This window comes from Corvus moneduloides, chromosome 22, assembly GCF_009650955.1.
Source record: "Corvus moneduloides isolate bCorMon1 chromosome 22, bCorMon1.pri, whole genome shotgun sequence".
Classification (NCBI taxonomy): domain Eukaryota; kingdom Metazoa; phylum Chordata; class Aves; order Passeriformes; family Corvidae; genus Corvus; species Corvus moneduloides.
In genome coordinates, this window is record NC_045497.1 from 3,283,109 (window position 1) to 3,306,432 (window position 23,324).

Here is a 23,324-nt window from a genome sequence, read left to right on the forward strand (position 1 = left end):
CGGGGCAGTCCGTGGCCCCTGAGCTGAGCCCTGTCCTGGCGCTGCCCCGCAGATACAAAGTGTGCTTGTACTGAGTGTATCGGCTCCAAGAGCGGCTAGTAGTAAACTGAGAATATTTGGATAAACTCGCCGGCCCTCAGGACTAGAAAAGGACTTTTGTTCACCTAAAGAAAAAGACTGTTCCATTTCCATAGGATGGCTGGATCCCGTCCAGTAAAAACTGAGCTTGAAGTATAAAAAATGATCAGGAGTGTCAAACGAAGGATCTTTTACTTGAGGTCAGATATTTATTTTTATTTATTAGCGTGTGAGATCTCCATCTCTGGCCGGGCTTTGGGCTGAGGCAGCGTCTCTCGCAGGAGCATCGTCGGCCACAAAGAGCGCGTTGTGCCGGGGCGGGGGAGCTCCGGGGGCCCTCCCGCTGCTCCGGGCTCCCCTGCCTTGTTCTCTGCCTCCCCGGGGCAGGGACGGGGTGAAACTCTTCCCTTCAGCACCGCGTTCGGTGTCTGCTGCTGGACACAGAGCGCGGCCCGCGCTGGCACAGCCAGGTGTGCTTGGTACACGCCTGAGTGCCACCAGCGGCGGCGTTGCAAAGCGGTTTGCCAACATTTCTGGGTCGTTTACAGGCAGAGTCTTCTTTCGGCTCTTGAAGCAGGCAGGGAAAAGCTCTGGCAGAGCCTCTGCTCCTGTTCACTCCTTCCCCAGTCCAGCAGTGACTGTGCTGCTGCTGGGCATCACGAGGCAGAGTGGGACAGGGCATAGCTTGGTCCTGCCTTTGCCTAATTTTGGGAGGTTGACACTGACACAGGAGCGCAGGGAGGGAGCAGCTTGGGGCAGCAGAGGCAGATTTGTTAATCAGAGCAAGGGAAAAGAGAACGAGAGAGCTGGAGTTGTCTGAACTCACCCCCAGGTGCAGCCAATGGATTATGGAGTCAGGAATTCTTTTTATGCTATTTAACGACATGTTTGGTGCAAATGTTTCCCTAGGATTTATTTTTATCTAATCGCTTATGAAACTTTTACTGACTCTAAAGACCAGATTTTCTCAGCACCCGTAAACCACATTTTCCTCCTTTAATTAAACCATGTTTTGTCCATGAGGTTTTGTTCACACACTGACTACATCAATATAAATATATCTCTGCAGGGTAATTAATAAAAGCAGGCAGCTCCAGGGAGAAAGCAGATGTGTCTATCATCTTTGTGGACTCAGCTATTGTAGAGTTCTTCCAAAAAAAGTGAAGAATCACCCCCAATTAAAATGTTACGTGGCTTATGTATGTTCCCATTTAATTTGGTATAATTGAATTTATGTTCATCCTCGGGGAACTCCCAGGGCTGCCAGATACAGGCAGCAATCATTTATCCCATGGATTGGTTGAAAAGCTGCAGGATTAGAGCACAAGAAACTGTTTCAGCAGCATTTCAAGGCTTGGGCAGTTGCTTCAACTTTTGTGTGAGTTTTTGTGAAGGGAATGGGGACAATGTCCTCACCACGTTGGTTTGTTTCGGATGCTGAAGCACTGCTTAAAAATGTGATAATTTCTACTTAGCATTAAATTAATGCTTTTTAGTGGGGTTGAAAGGGATTTCTTAAGTCTTGTGTTCTGTAACTGAGGATTTTAAACTTCAAAATAAGAAGAAATCTGTCACCAAAAAAAAAGTGTTTTCATCTGTTGAGGAGGAAGTCTTTGAGATTATTATCAGGTGAACCTTCTAAATACCTCAGGTCTGATTTTTTCCCAAGAGTATTTGGTTTGAAGAAACAAAACCACCCTTACATTTATTGTAACTGAGAGTTGACTGAGAAAATAACCCTGGATTGGTTTGGGTTAGACAGGACCTTAAAGACCAGAGTGCCCCAGGAAGGAGGAGGGTTCCCTTTTCCTGCCCAGGGAATCCTGATGTATAAAGCAAATATTTGCCATCCCCAGCTCCACCTTTGGGTGGAAGTCTGGCTTTCTGAGAGGTGAGAAATTAGCTCCAAAGGCAGATGCTGGTATATTTTTTGTCCTTCCCACTTGGCTTCAAAACAGCCTGAATTAAAAGGAGCAGAGGTCTTCTCCTGCCAGGTCAGGACGTGCATCAGGGGGCAGAGTGCTGGCTGGAGCTGCTGGGTGCTGTGTCTCGGGCTGGGCACAGGTGTCCGTGGAAGATAAGGAATTCTGTGTGGAGCTTATCAGCATCTCCCTAACTCAAACCTGCCCCTGCTGGGGCAGTGTGAGCTATCTGGAGTGTCAGATCAGGTTTGTTTTGAGCCCTGCTGTCAGAGAACCAGATGTGCTGGCATTGCCTCACTAAACAACCTGAGCAGAGGCATCGGGGTCCCTCTCACTCTACGCTCTCCTGTGGCTCCAGCCGAGCCCTTACCTCGACACCACCACTCTGCGGAGCTGTCTTTTGACCCAGAGATGGGATCAGACCCGAGCTGGAGATTTTGAAATGTTGTTTCTCAGCACATTCAAAGGGCAGATTTATCATTAGAATCAATACCCTGGGATGTATCATTTCATAAGTAGGTGAATTGGCTTGGGGTAAAGTTCACCCTGGCGGCACTTGGGACCGTGCAGTTTTACCCTTGTACTTCCTTATGGCTGAGATTTCAGCTGTTTTGGTGATGTCAGACAAGATACTGCTTTGCTTTCAGCTGCAGAGGGGTCAGAGCTGCAGGGGGAAATCATTTAATCAGTCCCTCCTTGTCATAATTTGGAAAGGAGGAACAAGGTTTGGCTTGAAGCTTTGTGAACCTCTCATGGATGTCTCACCAACCAATGGGCAGAAAATTATTAGCTCTGAGATTTTGGTGGGAAATGAGCACCCTAGAATTTCTTTAGAAGTATGAGTCACTGTGTTGGGGGGTAAAGAATCATATTCACTGCATAAATCTGAGGGCAGAACACTTTGCACATTTTCTTTGTGTGTCTGAGAGTGAGATTGCTGCTAAAACCACAGGCAGCTGTCGGGCTGGGGGGGAGAACTCCCCTTCTGTAAAAGACTTTTATATCTTTAGGTGGGAACTGACTCCAAAACCTTCTTTTCTCATGTAGAAGCAAACTTGAGGCAAAATGTCCACCCTGTTGTCACCAGTTCTGATTTCAGTGATGCTCACATTGAAAACAAACTGTGTGTAACAGCAACAAACTGAAGAAGTTCTTGCTCAAGATTTCGATCATGTGAATAATCTTCACGTCCCTCAGGAGGCAAACCAGCCCTGGAGCAGATTCTCTGGAAGCGCCCTGAGGATCTGCCTTGCTCTCACTCTTCAGCCAACATCCAAAGGCAAAGGGCCGGGATAAACCTGGATGCTTCACAAACCCACAGCAGAGGGAATTCTTAACTTTGGAACAGCTCCCTCATCCCAGGACCTTGTTGTCCTTCCAGCAGCCCAAGGCAAGGGCAGCAGCTGATGGTTGATCCTCTGAGCCCCTCCTGCCCTGCCCACACTGCCTGAGCATCCCCGAAATTTCTCTCAGGAAGGCTCAGCCCTGCCTTTGTGCTGGGAAGGCCTCTTGCCCTCACGTTTGATGATATTTATAAGATAAACCAGCAGGCAGCTCTCGTGCATGACGTAGGGCAGTGGTGGGAGCCTGGGACAGGCCCACAGGCCTCGGTGCCTCATTTAGCACCTTCTCTGGGTCATGTTTTTGGTAAACATCACCCTAAAGAGATCACACATCTCAGCTCTCTGAGGGGTGAGCAGCACATTGGGAGTGTGGCGAGAGGAAATCTCTCTTGGGCTGCTTTGTTTTCCGAGCTCCTCAAAGAGGGGGCTGCTGCTGCTGTTTCCGATCCGCTGCTGGCAGGGGAACCTCAAATATCCTCTCATTCTCTTTCTCAGTTCCAGCCCAGCTCACAAACTCATCTATTTCACACCTAAAGAGCACGAGAACGGGGCTGCCAAGCAGCTGCCGGCCCCGCTGCTGATAAGAAAGGTTACGAGGACTCGGCTTCCCCGTCCCAGCACGGCCCTCTGGGGGGGTTTCCTGTGTCAGGGCAGCCGGGGTGCAGCTGTGCTTGTGGGGGAAGGCACAGCCCTGCTGGGGCTGCTTTTTGGGGTTTGGGGGTTTTTTTTCCTCTTTTTTTTTTTTTTTTTTGGTAAATCTCTGTTCTGAAAGTGTCAGGTCATGGTTAAACCATGGGAGCACGCGCCCCTTGGGCCTGTAAATTGAAGGCTTTTCAAGCCAACATGAGGAGAGGTGGACACATTCAGGTGAGTGGTCCTAGATTGCTGGGTTGTGGTTATCCATGCTGATGGAGAAAGGAAGGAGGGATAATCATCCTCTGTTAACCTTCTAGATTTAGTGCTAGCAGAGTGTGATACCTGTGTGTCTCAGGGCTTGCCTTGCCAGTCTGAACCACACCTCTGGCAGCTTTTTGATGGTGATTCCTGTTATAAAAAAAACAACAACTCTTGAAATTACCATAAAAAGGTAATTTATTTAACAAAGATTTAATCAGGAACAGTACAAAAATAAAATTGTAAAATAAGATTAGAAAAAGCCCGGGCACCAGGATCGAGAGCTCTTTGACCGAGCTCTTTGACCGAACCGGCCAGGAGCCTCAGGGCAAGAACTCAATCAAAGCTGTGGTGGCTTTAGCTAGCCTAAAACCCAAGTTAATTAATTATGCCTCTAAAGAGGTATGAGGACCAACAGCCACAGCTTTGGGTCTCTTCCAAGGCTAGTCCTAGGAGAGACAAGACCACAAGAGAAGACAAAAGAAGTCAAGCAGGTGCTAAAGAAAAAGTGCTCTCAGCTTGGGTAGAAGCCCTTTAAACTCTCTGGTCCCATCCTCTATTAACCTTCTAAATTCAGTGCTAGCAGAGTGTGATACCTGTGTGTCTCAGGGCTTGCCTTGCCACTCTGAACCACACCTCTGGCAGCTTTTTGATGGTGATTCCCTTCTTTCCGTGGTTGTGTCTCGCTGTTGTGTGGTGGTACCCATCAGTCCTTGTTTGAGCAGCACCAAAGGCAGGGTGCAGAAGCTCTGTGAGAAGACAGAAGTGAGACCAACACGGTGGTTTTTGTTGCATGGGTGCAGCTGGCACTGGTCACACATGGAATAAAAGCTCACATCCTTTCCAGCCTCTCCAGACATTTAACACCTTGGTGTTGTTGCACTGCTTAAACCGTACCTTGCCAGTAACTTCAGTTCCCTGCACTTCTGATTCCCAGTAACTTTCATTCCCCAAGAGAAAGTTTGATTTGTGCTGTGCTGAGGTGTCCAAACATGGCCCAACCATCAGAACCAGGCTGCAGGGTAACTCCCGGTATCGAGCTTTAAGAATAACACTCTTAGTTTTCAGGAGTGAAACACCCAGATGTGTCCATCAAATACACCACAGGGCACGGGCTTCGTTATCTGTGTCCCCCTGTTACCTGAACTTGGGCCATATATCCCCAAAATCTATTAATTAAAGGAAAAGTGGGGGCTATTTGAAGCCCCTCAGCTCTCTGAATTCATTCACCTCTTGCTGGGGCACCTGGGTAACTGTTGTTGGAAATTGTTTCACGTATTTTTAATCACCCAGTGTAATCCCAGAGTGTTTGCAGGGGAAGGGAGCAGATTTGCCAGGGTTCCGGATTCTTCCCAAGGAGGAGGCTCAGAAGAGGCCATAAGACAATGTCATTTCCTGGGGGTTTTCTCCTGCTGTGACCTTTGCCAGGCTGGTGTTCTGGAGCTGATGTCAGCACCAGGAATGGGCAGTTGAAGGCTCTGCTACTTTTTTGGCCAGAGTGTGAAATGCAGCAGATGGGTTTGGCACTGAGTGCTGCCCATAAATCACTCCGGAGAGGCCTCCACATTCGTGGTGTTCCACAGCTCCGTTCCCAAAATGTTACTAAACCCAGGCTGGAGTAATAAGAAATGATTTAAAGCAAGCAGCAGCTCCCTCTGTCCGTCCTGATCCAGTGGAACTCCCGGGGTGCACCTCGAGAAGCTGATCAGAATTTATTGTTAAGGTTGGCTGTGTTTTCCTTGTGGCAGAAGCACCTTTTGGGTAGGGATAAGGGAAGCAGCTGTGCCTCAGTGCTGAGAGGACTCTTGGAGAAATTACCCTCGGAAAATGTTCCCATCTTCATACAATAAAGTTCTGTTCAGCTTCTGTGCCCACTCCCTTCTGCCAGGAGAGCTGCCCTGCTCTTCCTCCCCCTGGGCTAATTGGCACCCGCTCATTAGGGAGCCATTTTAGCCCACATCTTTCTTTGGAAATAGCAGCAGAGGAATCAGACCCTAAAGCATTTTGGATCACCACAAAAGCTCTGGGATACAAGTGATTTTTGTCTGTTTTAACCCCTTGGAGCAGGCCTGGGAGCTCGGCACTGCTGCACCTCCTGCTGCTGCTCCCTCTCCCTAATGCACTGAAATGTCCTGAGACTCCAAACCCTCCCCTGCCTGTGACAGCCTCTGTCTTTTTGTTTATCAGAGGAAGATTTCTCCCAAGTTCCCATTTTTTCTCATCTATTTAGCTTTTAGAACTTTACAATTACAATTCTTTTGGGATGAGCCGAAGTGCTGTAGGATACAAAAGCGGGATGTCCTGAACTCTTTCGGTGCAGAGGAAAACTTCAAAGCCTTTGTGTGTGTATATTACAAAGAACTCAAAATCCCTTCCTTGCCTCGTGTGTACAATATCTGAGGCAGCCCTGGGACTTGATTCGAGCACGGTTTTTTATGGTTTACTGTTTAATTTAAATCAGTGTGGTATGAATTACGTTACTGGTGAAAAATGAGCTTTTGTTGAGATAAATGCCTGCCATCAGCTTGGAAGTCGTCTTCTGTTTTGACATCTTTACTCGGTGTTTTTCTGTGTGGTGATGAGATGTTGCTGTGCAAGTGGAGCTGATTGCCCTCAGAGAGGAGGAGAGGGGTGGGATTGCTTTCATGCATCGACAGGAATCGGCGCTGGCAGCACCTTCTGTGACATCCCGTGCTACTCAGGGTGTCTTCTGAGTAGCAAAACTGCACCTCCAGCATGGGAGTACAAGGAGTTACAGGGACAGGGGAGGGAAAGCAGAGCCAGGGTGGATTTTTCTCAAGATTTCTTGGCTTCCCCTCTTTGCCCCATTGCTCTGCCGCGTATCCATGGTGCCTCTCTGCTGTGGAGAGCAGGAGATGCTTTCCTGGAGATTGTATTTCATGAGTGTAAATGTAAATTTAATGTAAATGATGTCCTGTGTGATTCTTGCTGCTGTTGGTTCTTCCTGAGGCTTTGAGTGTAGGGTCAGGTCTGATGTTCCTTCAGCTGGAGCGAATCTGCGGTGCCTGAAGGACACAGCAGTGACACTGCAGCTTTTTCCAGACCTTTTTATCCTGATGCAGAGCAGACACTTGGGAAATACTCACTGTGCTGGTGTGGGAGAAAGGAGTAGTTAACAGTGGGCAGCCCTTCAAAAGGCTCCGCTGGATTCAAACGCTCTCCAGAAATCCAGCCTCGCTTCCCAAGCTCGTGTGAGCCATCCAGGCTCCTCTGCTTGGAACCTGGACAGGGACTTTTGGGAGAAAACAGCCTTTTTTCATGTGATTCCTCGTGTGCTTTAGATGTGGTGGGAAAAAAGAATGAGAAGGTTATTTCTTGTGACAGAACTATGTCCCAGGACCAGCCTTCCCTGGGATGCTTTTCCTCCAGACCCTTCATGAAGCCAGAGGATGCAGCAGCCCAGCAGCAGCTCAGAAATGCACACACCAGTGGAAAATTCCCACTCCAGACGTGTGGCTTGGGTGGGAGTGAAAGTTCAAAAACATCCAGCCTTTGAAAAACCTGAATCAGCCTCTCTCCCATTGGCTGTAGCAGCGCTCTGCCTCCCACGAGCCAGCAGCGGCTCCGGGCTCTGCAGCATCACCAAACTCAGCAGTGCCACCAGGATTGGCAGTGTCACCAAGCTCAGCAGTGCCACCAGGACTGGCAGTGTCACCAAGCTCAGCAGTGTGACCAGGACTGGCAGCATCACCAAACTCAGCAGTGCCACCAGGACTGGCAGCATCACCAAACTCAGCAGTGCCACCAGGACTGGCAGTGTCACCAAGCTCAGCAGTGTGACCAGGACTGGCAGTGTCACCGAGCTCAGCACTGTCACCGAAGTCGGCAGTGTCAGCAAACTCAGCACTGTCACTGGGCTCTGCAGAGTCACCCAGCTCAGCAGTGTCACCCAACTCAGCAGTGTCACCAGGTTCAGCAGTGTCACCAAACTCAGCCATGTCACCAGACTCAGCAGTGTCACCAAACTCGGCAGTGTCACCCAGCTCAACAGTGTCACCAGACTCAGCAGTGTCACCAAACTCGGCAGTGTCACCAAACTCTGCAGTGTCACCAGACTCAACAGTGTCACCAGACTCAGCAGTGTCACCCAACTCGGCAGTGTCACCCAACTCAGCAGTGTCACCCAACTCAGCAGAGTCACCAAACTCAGTAGTGTCACCCAACTCAGCAGTGTCACCAAACTCAGCAGTGTGACCAGGTTCAGCAGTCACCAAACTCAGCTGTGTCACCAGGCTCCACAGTGTCATTGGGTTCAGCAGTGCCACCAGGCTTGGCGCTGTCACCAAACTCAGCCGTGTCACTGGGCTCAGCATTCTCTGCCAGGCCTCCCCGATCCTGCTGGCCCCGTGCAATCCAGCTGGGTTTCCTCACATTCGTGGTTCTCCCGGCCCTGGCTCAGTTTGGAAGAAGCAGAAACGTGCTTGTTTGACAGGAGGAGAACCAGAAAGATTTGTTTTCCTCCCCTCTGAGCATTCCCAGTGTTGGGATATTCTGGGGTTCTGTCCAGAGCTGGTGGAAACCCGAAGGTTTCCAGAGGGGATGGGACAGGAATGGTGAGGAGACTCCTGAGGACAGGAGCCTGCTCAGAGAGCCGGGGAGATGAACTGAGCTCTGTGATCCTGCAGCCATTTCCCAGCCCTTAGAACTTGAGCCTTGACCCCCTGCACTGCCCAGGTCCCTGGGGTCACGCTGAGGATGAGGGTGTGACCATCTCACGCAGGGTGGTGGTGGGAGCTCTGCAGCCTCTTCTCTCTTTATCTGGTGGGTTTGGGGCTGGGACCTCCTTCCAGGACCTTCCATTCGGACAAGAAGCTGACTGTACATCACTCAAAGTAGCTCTCCCTGAGCACACTCCGAGCTTTTCCTGTGGCCCTGAGCAGACAACTTGGGTTTGGCTCAGCTGCTCTTCCCAGCGCTTTCCAGAGCTATGACCTGTTTTTGTCTGACACGTTTCTCATTAACTCTTTGTCAAGTCACCAGGAAGCCTGCTTAATTGCAGGCAGAGTGCTGAATTTATGAGTTCATCTAGGCTGCGTGTCTACACATTGACAGAGGTGTTTCTCTGGATGAAGTCTTTTTCTCTTCATTTCATGGCAAGAATGGACTTTCTGTTTCAGTTACTTCTGAAAGTCATAAATTGCAGCAGTCCCTCCCTCCCCTTTATTTAAAAGAAACACAACAAAACTTCATGGCAACAGTTTATTGCTCTAAATCAGCTCGTGGGTCATTAAAGCAAAAAAAGGGGGGGAAAAAAAAGGCAAAAATCTCCGACTCCTGCCAAATAAAATGCGCACATCAGCCAAGCTGTCAGAGGCAGATCCTGCGACCATGGGATGAGAAAGTTTATTACACTCTGGGCTTCTGGGGAGGGATGTTATAGCAACAGGACGCTGGGTCAGTGATGGCAAACTCCTGGTTGCTCCGTTTCTCCATGCACACTAGGAATCCATTAAGCCAACTGACGACAGATCCGCAGGCATTCCAGCCCCCCGGCACACCTCGGCCGGGGCCAAACCTTGGACGCTGCCCATTAAAACGTGAAAGAAACAACCCAACAGAGAGCCCACAAATTAGAGGGGCAGGAAACCTCAAATGATGTGCAAAAAAAATTGTAAACGTTCGAGAGGATTTTTCCATAACTTCTGCCCCATAACTCAGCATTTCTGATGTTCATAAATTACGGAGCGGAGCCTCTGCGAGATCAAGGAGCTTTTTGGATCCAAAGCCCAAGCGCTGCTCGGCAGACGGCAGATGAAGCTGCAAAGTGAGCCCTGGAACATGACAACAATTTCCTTTTGGCTGGCTGGGGATGGGTCTGAACCGCAGCCACAGCCGGAGCTCTGGCTCTGCATCCCAAATCCGTGTCTCGGTCAAAGCCCTGTAATCCCAGGGAACATGAAGGTGCATTTGTTTGGAGGGGATAGATTGGAGAGGAGGAGGATGGGGGACTTCAGAGCAAGGAGAGTTCTGTGAACGACCTGTGAGAGTCAGGGAAGGGCTCCACGAGACGAAATCATGGCACTGTTACTGGCAGGGAAGGGAAGGGGATTTGGGAATTCTTAGATGAGCTGTTGGATTTGAAGACAAAAGTGCTGGGAGGTGCCGTGGGTTAATAAATAAAGACTGAACTCACCATCTGCAGCAGAGGGAGAGAAGATGAACTGAAGTTTTGGCGTGTTCAGTGATGAAAAGAAAAGCAGGGAGAAATCCGTGATGGGGTGGGAAGGATAAAAGGGAAGAGTGGCCAGAGGAAGTGCTCCCACAATAATTAACTTTCTGAGCATGTCCGCAGGCTGCAGGCCAGAGGAAAGTCTGCTTTTCCAGCACATCTCCAGAGCAGGGGCTGTCCCAGACTGCTGGGGTTTAACTTGGGGACAGAATAAAAAGGACAAAACGTGTTCCTGCAGGGAGCCCAGCTCCGTGGGGCAGGGATGCTGTGCCTCAGAGCCAAAGGGATCAAGGAGGTGAAGTGCATTCCCCAAAACCGCCTGCAACAGCAGCCCGTGATGGTCACAGACTTGCAAAACCAGCACCAATTACTAATTATAAATTGATTTGATTTTGTTTTCTCCTCTCCCATATCTTCCCACCTTTTTTTTCACCTCTCCTTTCCCTCTGACAACTTCTTTTAAGCCAAATTACCCTCGGGAGAGACTTCTCCACTGATACAGAGCCAGCCTGAGCACAGAGCACAGGCAGAAATTCCAAGTCAGCTCCAGCAAGTCAGAGTCCTGCTAATAATCACACATCATTTTCTGTTGGGTTTTGTCTTTCTGTGGCATCTCTGGGGGGTTTTTTTGCTGTTGGTGCTAAATATCTGCTGTCAGCCTTTACCTGCCTGGGAAAACAGGAATGGATGGTTTTATGGTTAAAGTTGCTGCTGAATCCTGGCTAGGGAGGGACTTTGTTCTGGTTTTAACTGTGAATAAACAGATTTAATAGAGCTGGAGATGCCTGCTGTGGTGAGAGCATCCCCAGGTGGGTGGCTGTGGGGAGCTGAGCCTTCCAGGAGTGGGGTGAATCCCTCTGTGCTTCCATCTGGGATCTTTAATTTGCCCCCATTTTCCTTCTCTACCTGTCCTAGAGCACAGGTTATCTCTTGGCTCTTCCAAAGAACACAGAAAACCCAGTGCTGTGTGAGCATCCCAGGAGTGTTTTCAAAGTGAAAATGGTTTTTTGGGTTGTTTTTTTTCTTTTTTTTTTTGGTCACTGATAAAGACTCGTAAACAGCTGGTTTGCAGAATTTCGCCAGAGGAAATTTCTGATTTCCTTCTGGTCTGAACTGGAAGAAGATGTGGTAAAAGGTTTCAGTTTGTTTTTCCAGAGCTTTCTCAGGTTGGGGGGTGAAAGAGAGACTTAAAATATTATTCTGTGTGTGAACGTTGGACAGAAGAGCGAGCAGATACTGCAGATAGCGCTGGGTGATTGCTGCTGTGTTCCTCGGTGCTTTTGAGCTGTGAAATAACTTTGATAGAGACCATTAGCGAAGAGTGCGAGCGTGTGAACCTGGTCTTTAATTAGAGGTGTTGGCCACAGAGGGCTGAGCTGGCCCAGGAGCTCCCCTGGCTCTGGAACTGGTCCTGCAGCACCCTGAGACCAGCTGATCACCCCGCTTATTGCATTTTCAAAGGGTCCTGCTCGATGGCAGCAGAGGGATGAGGGAGGGCTGGGTGCAGGGACCCCATTGCTGGGCTTTGGGCCCTGGGGGCGCGTTCTATTTGTGGAGGGCAGTGAGTGTGTGTGAGAACAGCAGCTCAGCTTCTCAGGCTCTCATAGCACCTCTCTTTCTCTCGTTTTGATCTGTCAGATTTCACACCCCCAGCTTGGGTTTTAATGCCCACGCAGATAAAACCACAGAGTTTCAGGTGATTTCGAGCTACGGCAGAACCTCCTCCTGAGGCAGAGCTGGCGAGCAGGACCCTGCAAAATGAATTTGAGCTGAATTCTGGGCTTTCCCCCAGCTCTCTGCCCAGGGCAGGGGGTTGGAACGAAATGGTCCTTAAGGTCCCTTCCATCCTAGGCCATTCAGTGTCTCTAAGTGTCCTCCCAAGCAATCCTAGAAGATGAAAGAGAACATCTGTAAGATACAGCTGTGAATTCAAAATCTTATCTGTGTGTCCTGGATTTGCCATCTTGTGTTCCCAGGGCCACTGAACGTCACCAATTGCTGCTGTAGGAATTAATGGCACTGGGAGGTTTGTGCTCCTCAAGCCACTACAAGCTGTGCCCAAACTCTTCAGAGGCTTCAGACCAGCTGAGCATCAATGATTCGTCTCATTTGGTTTTCCAACAGTTTCCCTGGGAGCTGCAGTCACTTGGTGTCTGGGTGTGTCCCCACTCAAGGGGCTGGCTTGGCTGGGCTACTCAATTTGGGGTCAGTAAGGCTGAGAGAAGCACTTTAATCTCACCAGCTTTAGGCAGCCTCGGTGTTCCCAGAGCTCCCTGAGATAAATCAGAAGTTATTGATACTTTAGCTTGATTCAACTCAGCACTGCTTCAGCCACGTTACGAACAGGTTTTTATTGTTGGGGTTTTTTTTTCCTCAGAAGTCCAAACAACACAGATTTGTCTTCCTGTGCCATCAATGCCCCACCTCAGACCTTTGGTGCTGCCAGGAGGTGACCAAGGGTGTCTAGAAAGTGCCAGGGTCTAGTTAGGGATGAGAGAATGACCCTGAGTGTTCCCAGGCAGGGGATGAAGAAACTGAGCACAGCCAGGCTGTTTCTCCTTCCAGTTCTGTCCCAAACACGTTCTGGGAGAAAATGCAGCATTTCAGTGACTCCCAGCACCACATTCTGAATAGGAAGAAAGAAGCCCAGTACTAAAGGTGGGATTTTCCCTCATCCCTTTGTCAGACAAGGAGCTGCAGAAGGAAGAGTTGGTGGTGGGGATGAGACCAGGAAATATCTGCTGGGACCAGTGCAGGGAGCTGGGAGCTTCTCTGGTGGTGCTGGCAGGTCCTGGTCCTCGCAGGAGTTCAGAGCCGGGAGCCAGAGTCTGAACTGGACCTGTCCCCTGAGGTTTCTCAGCTCAGCCTTAGGCTCAACTTGTTGCTGTCATTGCTGGGCTTTAATTTTTCCTCTCCTTTGTTTTCCCACCTTTTTCTTTTTTCTGTGTCTTGAAATAGATGGGAAAGTATTATCATGTCCCACGAGATTCTGAGAGAATTAATTGCTGGTAAAAGCATGTTAAGAGCTTTTGATGACTGAAGTAATTTGCACTGACACAGGGGCTGGTCGGGATAGAGGGAAATCTGAATCTAAGGAAAAAAAGGAGTTTCTGGTGCAGGGAGGCCCACTTAGGAGCAGAGCAGAGCCTTGCTATGCTGGGACTCAAAGGGCTTTTCCTTGGTTTTGGCATGTCCTGTGTCATTTTTTAAATGTGCTTTTTTGAGTGAATTACAAACTGGGTCATCCCAAAGGTTGTTCTGGAATGCTGAGCATCTCCTCTCGTTCCTTCACCAAACTCTTAAGAGAGGAAAAGTCTCTTCCTGGCAAACCAGCAACTTTCTTTGGACTGCCACCCCTTAATTAACCCTTTTTCCCCCTCACACCTGGACTTTTAAGTATCTGAGGGGTTTTATTTTGAAGGATTCCTCTTTTGCACAGCAGCCAAGTCGTATCTCACCTTCAGCCACACAGACGTGGCCGCTGTGTTTCCCAGGCTGTACTCAGATAAATGAAAGTAGTGCACTTGGTAGAGAGTTCTTTAAAACAGAACCTCACAGCTCTGTGGAGAGTGACCTGGCTTGAAAGCTCGTTGGAAGGTTTGTAGTTAAAAACAATCCTGCAGGAAAGGATGAAAAGATGATGTGAAGATGGAGCAGTCGAGGACGTTGTCATTAAAATCAGTGCAGTTTGGAGGAGTTCCCTGCTTTGATTACTTGAGCTGTGTTTTCCAGAATAGTCCTGAACCTTTTGCTCATGGATCACTCTCTGTGTCTTTGGAGGTTCTGCCAGCCAGGACCTTCAGATAACAGCTGAGAGCCGACGTTATTCTTGTCATAGGTCTTTTTATTAACTATAGAAATCACCCACCTTTCTCTTTTCTCTTTCATGTTTGGAGTTCAGCCCTGCAAACCCTTTTCCTCCCTTTCTCCCCTCCGTGGCTGCCATCTGGCCCCAGCTGACCCCTCTCCTGTCCCGTTGTCCCGCAGATTCCCGATGCCCTGGGCACTGAGAAGTTCTGTGGCGACGGCGGCCAGGGCGGGGCCGGGAACTGGCTGAAGTACATCCGAGTGTCGTGCTCCTGCGACGAGCAGAACCTGGCAGTGTGCCACATCAACGAGCAGGTAACCGCCCTGCAGGGCTGCCGGGCTCCCCTCGCACCCCAACACGGCCGGGGGGCTTGGGCAGGGGCTGCTGGGCAGTGGCAGCATCCAGGGGAGGGGTGGATCAGCCCTGGGATGGGCTCAGACTTCCAGATTTATGGTGCTGTCCTTGACTCAGGATGCAGTTCCTGATTCGTGATCCAGTCCCTGATTGGTGATCCTGTCCCTGACCCAAGATCCAGTCCCTGACTGGTGATCCTGTCCCTGACCCAAGATCCAGCCCCTGATTTGTGATCCTGTCCCTGACTCAGGATCCAGTCCCTGACTGGTGATCCTGTCCCTGACTGGTGATCCAGCCCCTGATTTGTGATCCTGTCCCTGACTCAGGATCCAGTCCCTGACTCAAGATCCAGTCCCTGACTGGTGATCCTGTCCCTGACTGGTGATCCAGCCCCTGATTTGTGATCCTGTCCCTGATTTGTGATCCAGCCCCTGATTTGTGATCCTGTCCCTGACTGGTGATCCTGTCCCTGACTCAGGATCCTGTCCCTGACTCAGGATCCAGTCCCTGACTCAAGATCCTGTCCCTGACTCAGGATCCAGTCCCTGACTCAGGATCCTGTTCCTGACTGGTGATCCTGTCCCTGACTCAGGATCCTGTCCCTGACTCGTGATCCAGTCCCTGATTCGTGATCCTGTCCCTGACTGATGATCCTGTCCCTGACTCAAGATCCAGTCCCTGACTCAAGATCCAGTCCCTGACTGGTGATCCTGTCCCTGACTGGTGATCCAGCCCCCGATTTGTGATCCTGTCCCTGATTTGTGATCCAGCCCCTGATTTGTGATCCAGTCCCTGATTTGTGATCCTGTCCCTGACTCAGGATCCTGTCCCTGACTGGTGATCCTGTCCCTGACTGGTGATCCTGTCCCTGACTCAGGATCCAGTCCCTGACTCAAGATCCTGTCCCTGACTCAAGATCCTGTCCCAAACTCAGGATCCAGTCCCTGACTCAGGATCCTGTTCCTGACTGGTGATCCTGTCCCTGACTCAGGATCCTGTCCCTGACTCAGGATCCAGTCCCTGACTCAAGATCCTGTCCCTGACTCAGGATCCAGTCCCTGACTCAAGATCCTGTCCCTGACTGATAATCCAGTCCCTGACTCAGGATCCTGTCCCTGACTCGTGATCCAGTCCCTGATTCATGATCCTGTCCCTGATTTGTGATCCTGTCCCTGACTGATGATCCTGTCCCTGACTCGTGATCCTGTCCCTGACTGATGATCCAGTCCCTGATTCAGGATCCAGTCCCTGACTCAGGATCCAGTCCCTGATTTGGGATTCAGTCCCTGACTGGTGATCCTGTCCCTGATTTGTGATCCAGTCCCTGACTCAGGATCCAGTCCCTGACTCAAGATCCTGTCCCAAACTCAGGATCCAGTCCCTGACTGATGATCCAGTTCCTGATTCCTCTGGTGGTGGAGAAAATCATGTGAAACCCATCTTATGGCACCAAACCCCACTGGGACAGCTGGAAACCAGCCCTGGAAATGGGAAGCATGGAAATTGCAGGCAGAGAGGGTGGGGAGGGCGATCCCGGGGTGGAAATTCAGATGTTGTCTGTTTTTAAGAGTGAGAGTGGGAGAGGGTTTGGGATCTGCTGAGGAGAAAGTTGAAACCTGCCAGGCAGGTTAGAGCAGCGCTGGTAAAGCAGTCCCTGCGAGGGGGTTTATATGGAATTAATAGGATTTTGATGATGTTTGCAAAGCTCATCAAGGCTTAAACCCAAAACCAGATTGAAAATGAGCAATTCACACTGTGATCTTCGCAAACCTCCAATCGAGTACAACCCAAATAGATGTTACTGTTCAGACCGACCTTAAATGAGAAATATTGTCTTGCTCAGCAGACAGGAGGCAGATTTGGGGCTGTGAAGGGCTTTTTAGGGTGTTTCCAGCTGCTCTGGGCTTTCCTCAAACTCAGTGTATTCGTAATTCCCAAGTGGCCAAGGTGCCTTTTGGATACAAACCCCAGCAATGCAAGAGCATTTGAGCTCTCGGAGACTCAGCATAAAATTTCTAGGCTGAAGATTGAAATTTTTCATCCTGGTCCTTGGAAAACTGTCCTTGGAAACACCAGACTGCCAAACCCCACAGCAAGAGTGGCGCACAATGGTAAAGGCACTGCAGTTAGACAAGTTGCAGGGTACAAAATGTCTTCAGACTTTATTCCTTCTGGGTTGGCTGGTGTCATTGGGAGTTGTGTGCCAATAAAAGAGGGATGTTGCGCGTTCTTCCTGAGCCTGAGCAGCTGAAGCTGAGCTGGGCTCTCACATCTGGGTGTTTTCCTGGCCAGGGCCGCCCTGGGCTTTAAAAATCAATCCCCTCATTTTCCCACTGGGATAAATTTAGAAAACTGAATTTGTGTTGACTTCCAGCTTTGTTTGCTGTGCACTGAGCCCCACAGGCTGCTCGTTTTAGGGGAGATTCTTCTGAGGGAACCCTGCAGGTCAGAGGGGAGGGATCCAAGCAGGGAGAGCTCCAAAGGGAGAGGTTCCCAAAGGGAGAGGTCTCAGGAGACATCCCAAACCCTTCCCAGAGTGAATCCTAAAGCCATTTCCAGAGTGATTAAGCAGTACTGGTTCCTACCTCCTGCTGTCTCCTGGCACTGCTAGGTTTAACTTCATTTATTTCACCAGAGGCCTCATTTTTCCCTACCCCAAAGCAGGAGGAAAGTTTGATCTTTCCCCTTCAGGCAGAAGGAAAAGGTTTGGGGTTGCTCATAAGCACCCACAGAAAAGAAAATCTTGTGCAATAAATGATTGCCCTCTAAATAAGCAAGCAGCACCGTGGAGATAAGGGCCAGGATGAAATTTTCATCAAAATAATTTTCTTTTCAGGAAAAAAATGACCGTTTTTAACATGGGGAGATGGTGCTTTGAGTGTATGTGTCCCCTTCTGTTCTTCTTTAATCCAGGAGCAGTCCCAGGAATGCACTGTGAATTTTCCTGGATTTTTAGTGAGGAAATTGGCAGCAAAATCTGCACCACTCCGTGATTTTTTTCCCCCACTCCTTAACAGATTGTAATGTATATAAAATGAATTTATTTCTCTGTTTAGAAGGTTGAGACATTTCATTCACTGCTTTTCAAATATGAAGCCAATTTTCATATGTAGAATAAGATTAGCCAGTTTTCTTTATATTTATTCGTGCTGGAGAGGTATTTGAAAAGAAGATCCTTGATTGTTAGAGATAATTGTGGTTCTGAAGGAGGACTGGAAAAAAATGTGGATAAATGATATCTTTTACTAAAAGGGAAATGGTTTCTTTTTTCCTGTTGCTACTCCTGCCTTAAAAAGGAAAATACTTGAGGATTTCAGGAGTCTGAAATACTAAACAGAATCTATGTAATAACATATTTATAATATATAATAATTACATTAATGGCCATGGGCAATTCTATTAATTGCCATTAATATAATTATTATGTATTAATAATAATCAGGGTGACAGCTGCTGCTTTTAGTTGGGGCGCAGGTGTTGGGTGGGGGGAAAAAAAGGAGTAACAGGAGATAGAAAAAATCAGGCCTCTGCTTAATCAGCCAGTGTGAGGTGTGTGTGCAATGCAGAATTTTGGGTGTATTTTACACAGCTTCGGTAACTGCGGTCAGGATTCACACAGAGCCTTAAAAAGAGGAAATCAGAAGCAATGTGACTGAGTGGAAACAAAGGGGAGGCAATTCCAAAGGAGGAAAACACGGGAACAAAAGCAAAACGTGCAGCCCTGTCCTGGCTGGACATTCCCCAGGCTGAACTTTTCCGTGTCCAGAGCTGGACACACGGACAGCTCTGAGGGAGCAGGAGGGACAAATCCTCACTGGGCTGCCCCTGGAGTGAATTATTGGTGAGATAAGGACACAAAGAACCTTTTTTTCAGGCTGGTTTTGGGTTTTTGAGCTCGTCTGCTGCAGCTGATGTGTTTGAGGGTGGGTTTTTGATCTTTAGGTGAACACAGCAGCTGCTTTCTCCCCCTTTAATGCTCTTTTCCCCCTGAAGTACAAACGTGTGGGAGCTCAGATAAATCCCTGGAGCAGGGAAATGGGGCATGTTCTTAGGAAGGGCCCTAATTAATGAGGTAATTCTAGGGTGGACTTTTCCCGCTCACTGTGTTCCATCTCCATCCCTGGCCGTGACTCTGGGAATGGTTAAACCTCATCCCCAGGCTCTGTCTGCTCCAGAACTCTTTTCCTCAGTGGAAAGAGGAGGTGGTTCTGAGCTCTGAGTGAGAGCAGCCCCAGAGCGTGGTTGCTGTGGTTCTGCAGGGCCGATATTTCGGTGATTGCACCAAATTGTTCTGTTTTAGCAGCAAACGGAGACAGCCAGAGGCAGATTTCTGCTGCCACAAGTTCACATCAACAGTAGCTCCCTGCATCAACCCAGGCTGGAAAAGGATTCCTCTGGATGATTTCTACTTTCCTTTTTTTGTTTGTTTGTTTATTTCTGTTGTTGGTTTGGGTTTTTTTGTTTGTTTTTTGGGGTTTTTTTAACTTTCCTTTAATTTTTTCTTTCTTCAACACCCCATGCCCAGAATAATTCTGATAAAAATCAAGACAAGGAGTGTTCTCAGTACTACCAAACCCTACTGTTAACTATTTAGTGGAAAACAAAGCTGGTAATTTGGAGAGCTGCCCATGCTGTGGTGGCAAACACGAACTGATCAAGTGTGCAACTTCTCTGTAAACAAACAGAATTGATTGGTGAATGTAAATCTTTTGTTGCATTTGTAAATCTGAGCTTTTTCAGTGCACGGCAAATAAAAAAAAAAAAAGGCTTTGATGAGCCCAGACCATCAGTAGCACGGCTGAGAGGTGAAGTTAATTATTATAATGAAATGTTTGATGAAACTAATGTGACTCCAGCAATTTTTCCCTGATCATTAAAGGAGCCTGTCCTATATTTCTGGAGGGATGTTTTTAAATACAAGGATCTGCTTTGTTCTGAGAACAACCAGGAGAGGAAAAGGAGTTAAAGGGTGAGACTGGGGCAGTGTCAGCCCTTGGCAGGGGAATTCTGAGGGATTTTTCCCCTGTAAAATTTGTGACTCTGAACTTGATGGACCTTTTAGACCATGGCTGATGTTTTAGACAGGTTTGGGTTGCCAGCTGCAAGAGAAATGTCTGTTAATAGTAATTCTATTTATTTTATTTTATTTTCGCTTGGCCCATCCCAAGCTCTGTTTTTCCAAGTCAGCCCCGAGCTCTGGGCTCACTCCTGGGCTTCCTTTAGGGGCTTTTTTCAGGCGCTTTTCCCATTAACTTCAGCGCGGTTTGGTCCTGGGAAAAGCTTTTTTTGTAGAACAAGCAGGGAGGAGCACTGAAGTGCAAATGAGAAAGATAACGAGAGAAAGGAGCATTTTAGACGGCTTTTTATTTTGCAGTGGAACCCCCCAGGAATGACCTCCCCAGGCTGGGCGGAGCAGGGGTCTCTCAGAACTGTTCTCACCTGTGCACAGGTGTCCCGTGTCAGCCTCGTGCTGCTCAGGGCTTCCAGCTGAGGGGTTTGGAGCTGTGCAGGTCCAGGGAGATGCCCAGATCCTGCCCACGGCACCAGGTCCCTTTTGTGGACTCTCAGCTGGGTGCAGGATGAGGACAGATGTGTCTGCACTGGGAGAACCGTTTGCAGTGGAAAACGGGGGTGGAATCACACCAAGGATTCCGGCAGGAGCAGGGACGGGTTTCTGGGCAGTTTTGGGTATTTTGCCAATGGCCAGAAATCGGATTTCATTTCCCATTCCAAACCTTTGTGTTTGCGACCGTCCCTGCTTTGAAACTCTCAGTGAGAGATGCCCGGGCAGTGCCGGGTGCCGGTGCTCAGGCACCGACTTTTGGGTGAGTTCTCAGGGAGGCTGTGGGGAGGTGGCGGCTGTGCTGGGGCGGGGAGGGAGGGACGGAGGGAGGCAGCCGGGGACAGCAAACAGCCCGTGAGGACCGGGACGCACTGGAGCTCCCGAAAAGGGCTGAGCCGGGTGCTGAGGAAGGGATGTACCGGAGCTCCCGGTAAGGGCTGTACCGGCTGCTCCGTGAGGGCTGTACCCTGGTGAGAGCTGTGTGTCACAGCACTCGGTTAGGGCTGTACCGGAGCTCCCGGTAAGGGCTGTACCCCGGTACGGGCCGTGTCACAGCACGCGGGGACCGCGACACCCCGTTCATGGGGGCGGCTGTGACTCCGTCTGCCCCGGCCTTGGAGCTGCTGCAGAGACACGGCCCGGCTGCCCTCCTTCCCTTCCCTCCCCTCCCGTTCCCTCCTCTTCCCTTCCCTGCCCTCCCCGCCACCGGCCGGGCCGCCGGCACCGGAGGAGCGCAGCGGCCGCGGGACAGGAGCGAGCAGGTCAGGGGAACCCAGCCCGGCCCGGTTCGTCCCGACGGGCCCGGCCCGTCCCGTTCGCATCGCCCGGGACCGGCACCGAGGGACCGGCGGGGTCCCTGCGGCCGTGGCGGGGCCGGTGGCGGGCGGCGTCTGCCACCTGCTGGGGCGGGCGGGGGCAGCGCTCCCGGCCCCGATCCCCATCCCGGTCCCCATCCCGGTCCCCATCCCCATCCCAGTCCCGGCAGCTGCGGGAGGGGCAACTTTTGCTCGGTGTGTCCGGGGAGAGGTGGGAGCCCCGGTACGGCTGTGGGAGAGCCCTCGCCCGTCCCCGCCGGAGCGGGATCGGGAGGCGCCGGGCAGCGGCGGGGGCGGCGGAGCGCGTTAATTATCCCGCGGGATGGGGAACGGCTCCGCTCGTGGACCTGCGGGTGCTCCTGCCTGACCAGTGCGGTGACCGGGGCGGATCTCGGCCCGTCTTGGTGCTCGGTGTAACGCGGGGCGATTCGTCGGGATCTTCCCGAGCTCGGTGTGGAGGGAAGGTTCTGAGCGGTAACCGCGCTCCACGGTCCCCGCCGCACCGCGTGGTGGCTCTGGGGGCGATGTCCCGTGTCCCTGCAGCTCTGGGACAGATGTCCCCTGTCCCTGCAGCTCTGCGAGAGATGTCCCCTGTCCCTGCAGCTCTGGGGGCGATGTCCCGTGTCCCTGCAGCTCTGGAAGGGATGTCCCCTGTCCCTGCAGCTCTGGGAGCGATGTCCGCTGTCCCTGCAGCTCTGGGAGCGGTGTCCCCTGTCCCTGCAGCTCTGGGAGCGATGTCCGCTGTCCCTGCAGCTCTGGGAGCGATGTCCCCTGTCCCTGCAGCTCTGGGAGCGATGTCCGCTGTCCCTGCAGCTCTGGGAGCGGTGTCCCCCGTCCCTGCAGCTCTGGGAGGGATGTCCCGTGTCCCTGCAGCTCTGGGAGCGTTGTCCCCTGTCCCTGCAGCTCTGGGAGCGTTGTCCCCTGTCCCTGCAGCTCTGGGAGCGGTGTCCCCCGTCCCTGCAGCTCTGGGAGCGGTGTCCCCTGTCCCTGCAGCTCTGGGAGCGGTGTCCCCTGTCCCTGCAGCTCTGGGGGCGTTGTCCCCTGTCCCTGCAGCTCTGGGAGGATGTCCCGTGTCCCTGCAGCTTCTGGGGGAGGATGTCCCCTGTCCGTGCAGCTCTGGGAGAGATGTCCCCTGTCCCTACACTCTGTGAGGGATGTCCCGTGTCCCTGCAGCTTCTGGGGGAGGATGTCCCTTGTCCCTGCAGCTCTGTGAGGGATGTCCCGTGTCCCTGCAGCTCTGGGAGCATTGTCCCCTGTCCCTGCAGCCGCCTGTCCCTGGAATCTCATCCCTCTCCCTGTGATCACATCTCCCCGCAGCTGCAGCTCCGAGCGGACTTCGGAGTGGCAACTCCGGGACAGGGAGGACAAATTTGGGAGCATCCCGGGCAGCTGCTGCTCCCTCCGGGCCTGGGGCACGCATCTGCCAAGGCCTCGTGCTCCGTGCCAGGGAGGGAGGAAAAATGCATCGTGGTGACACAATTAATGCAAGCCAGGCAGGAATTTAGGAGCTGCGTGTCTTTCTGCCCCATAAACACAGGCTGGCAGAGATGGAGTGGCGGTGAACTTCAGGGATTGTTCTGGGTGAAATATGGTTTTTACCCCGAAAAAGAATTTTTTGGATTGCTGTTAAATGCAGTGCTAAAACCTGGAAGGTAATAACTGTAATAACTGTTATCAGGTGGATTCTCAGGGTGTTGTGTTAGGACAGGGTCCAGTGTACTCCAAAAAGTAGGAAAACATATGGAAGACACTGAATCTCCTCAGCACAAGAGACACGGAGCCCTGGAGCAGGTCCAGGGGAGGGAATGAGGCCATTGGGGCCCACTCAGGTGTGACCCTGGTGTCACTGGCCCTGCTGCCCTGGTTTCTGTGAGGTTGGGGGGTAGAACAGTGATGATGAGGTGCGTGGGCTCTCCTTGTCTGAATCCTGTTTCTGTTTTGGGGCTTTCTCCTGGTGCAGTGACAAAGGTCCAGGAGGTGAACAGAGCTGTGCTGGGGACATTTTGGATGGTCCAGGGTCTGTGCTCAGACAGGAGCTCAGAATGTGGATAAACTGCTCACCTGGAGAGGTTCAGGTCTGTGGTTAGGGGTCAGGTCAAGGCTGATGGGGAGAATAATCAACAAAATAACTCCGTGGAGATGTGATAATTCATCTCTAATCATGAGGCCAATTTTGGCTCCAAGAGCAGAGCCTTAAACGTGGCAATTCCATCAGTTTAATCCTCCCTTCCCTGTGACAAACACTCTGAGCTTTTAGGAGGAAGGGCAAACAACGGGGAGGTTTTGTGTAATTTTAGGGAGAGAGGCTGTTGCCCAAAATAATTTTTTTTATTGTCCAAGCCCTGTGAAACTCTGAC

The 23,324-nt window shown here is 50.7% G+C and overlaps 1 protein-coding gene across 2 annotated transcripts in view; it reads left to right on the forward strand.

The window, feature by feature from the left end:
* PRDM16 (PR/SET domain 16) overlaps nt 1–23,324 on the forward strand; it is a 297,820-nt gene that overhangs the window by 229,135 nt on the left and 45,361 nt on the right. For both annotated transcript variants that reach the window (XM_032131673.1, XM_032131674.1), the window contains exon 4: nt 14,415–14,549. In XM_032131673.1, the coding sequence (XP_031987564.1) occupies nt 14,415–14,549 (135 nt within the window). The remainder of the gene's footprint in view (nt 1–14,414; nt 14,550–23,324) is intronic.